The sequence below is a fragment of the Alligator sinensis genome, unplaced genomic scaffold, assembly GCF_000455745.1.
Source record: "Alligator sinensis unplaced genomic scaffold, ASM45574v1 scaffold203_1, whole genome shotgun sequence".
Taxonomy (NCBI): Eukaryota; Metazoa; Chordata; order Crocodylia; family Alligatoridae; genus Alligator; species Alligator sinensis.
The window spans coordinates 2,844,604-2,846,819 of record NW_005841949.1 but is presented as its reverse complement, the minus strand read 5'-3'; the positions used below and the strand labels follow the sequence as shown (position 1 = coordinate 2,846,819).

The 2,216-nt window shown below is 45.3% G+C and overlaps 1 protein-coding gene across 1 annotated transcript in view; it reads left to right on the top strand.

Annotated features, from left to right (window-relative positions):
* CCDC113 (coiled-coil domain containing 113) overlaps positions 1-2,216 on the top strand; it is a 21,277-nt gene that overhangs the window by 6,430 nt on the left and 12,631 nt on the right. The window contains 2 exon segments of the mRNA XM_014518302.2: positions 929-1,055; positions 1,961-2,122. Of these exon segments, the coding sequence (XP_014373788.2) occupies positions 929-1,055; positions 1,961-2,122 (289 nt within the window).

Below are 2,216 nucleotides of genomic sequence, written 5' to 3'. Positions count from 1 at the left end.
GCCGTGGCTGCGGGGTCCCCTCAGAGAGCCGCGCCCGGCCGCCCGTCGGCGGGTCTCAGCTGAGGCCCCCAGGGCAGCGCCCCTCCAGACCTGGCCTGCTTCCCAGGGTCTTGCGCTGGTTCTCACCCTTACTTCGGCGGTGCAGCAGTGTCATGCCAGGGATTTCAGGTGTTAAAAGCATCCCACCCTCCTTGTTCCAGTCTTTCAGAGGCCTTCGCAACAAAAAACTGCTCATATGATGTCTTTAGTCAATAGGAGACTGAAAACAAAGAGCTGGCACTGACTGAGGGGGCAGCAAGTCTGTCCAGGGTGCCTCATGTTGAGAACATCTGCTATAAAAGTAGTCTGTATTTGGCCCCTGTCAGCAACACAAGGGAATAAGATTAGCATAAAGTTGATTTATTTCCCTCCCAGGTCCACTGATGACGATTGAAATCACCTTGAACTTCCATCTTGCAGGCTCAGAGAAAAAGGGAGAGCCCCGCAATGGGTGCTTCTGTCTCCTAGCAGGGAATAGGATCATCACCAATAGTAGGACTTTTGGCTCCTGAGGGATCCCATATGTCTAATAGATCAGCCCTAGCTGTCCCAGCAGAAGACTGGCGAGTTTTCAAAGTCTCAATGACTGATGGATGATGTGTGTGTTCCCACTGAAATCTGTAGCTAAACTCCTAAGGATTTTAGCTTGTGCAAGCACAGGGTTTGGATAAAGCTTGGATTTGACTTCTCTCTTACCCACTTTTACACCATTGTGCAACGAGATTCAAGTCACTTGTGTGCATCAAAGAATGGCTGTGGTGTCTCACCTTCAGTTTTGAGGACCATGAACCTTGTGTTTCTCCCCTAGTTTCATACACTGACCATGGGCTGCTATTGTGTCTTACACCCAAAAGTCAGATTGCTCACTTTAACATCCATTACCTTGCAGCTATGCCAATGCCACTCTCAACATGGAGGCCGAAATGTTCGAAAAGTATTACAATAAAATGGAGCCAAAGGATATGTCTGTCCAGTTGTTGCCTGACGTGCATGGATCCTCGCTGGACCTGACACAGGTGCTGTACTGAGTTATGGCCGGGGCTGTTTCTTGTTTGCAGCACTGTATTTCTGTATCTGTCTGTCAAGTTTTCAGTACTCATTTGCCTCCTTCCCTGTCATTCTCATGTTGACCTCTCTGTCTTACTGTCTTCCTGACAAGTGATGCAAGGAGAGCAGCCATACACAGACCTCATTAAATGGGCTTCCCCTTGCATCTCACACAGTTGGAGATGTGGCCTTGGATATTTGAAAATAAGAGCAGGAAAATTATGTTTGCCATACACATAAGAAACACTTCCACCTTACATCTACTGTGTTTAGATTCCCTGGTGGGTGATAAATGTCTTATAAATAAAGTAGATACATACAGACTTGAGGTGAGATGCCACTCCTCTCTGATTCTCCTGGAAACACTGCCTTTTCTCCCATATTTTGTCCTTTGGTGTCTACTGTCCAGAGTTCTGCAAGTCCTTTACATATACTAGTGATTTAAGTCTCAATAACCTTTTGTAAGACCGGAGTTTTATAATTGGCAACTCTGAGATGCAGAAAAATTAAGGGACCAGCTAAGGCTGTGCATCAACTTATGACGCAGCAGGCATCTCCCAGGCTTTCCGTCTTATGCTCCAACTGCTAGATCTACTTGAAGTATGAAAGGCCTTGAAGTTCTACTAGCATTCAAATGATTTTACCTACATCATTTAAGGTTTTGGATGGGTTACCAGCCCAAAATGAAGACTCTCCATCCAGGCTTTAATCAATAGCCCCTGACAGCTTCATCTACGTTAATCCCCATTATAAGTATAGGGAAAGTATAGGGTACCTATTGGTAAATGTTTATGTTGTACTAGCAGCCACTCTGACTGGGTCATATTGCTACCTACTTGCTCTTTCCATATGTCTTTGCTTCTCTGGATTGCAGACACGTGGCAGACGTAAATCTAAATCTCGTTCTGTAGCAGACCGTTTTACAGGCCTGACAGTGGAGCAGAAATGTGATATAGCACAGAAAGAGTTGGATGAGATAAAGGATGAAATTCAGCGGATAAAGGAGGATTCTGAACAGAGTTTACAAAACCTCGAGGTATACCTTCCATAAACATTAGGTTCCCTGGCATATTGAATAACCTCTCTTCCAGACCTCTCTTTAACATAATAACCTTTATGTACTAAACGGG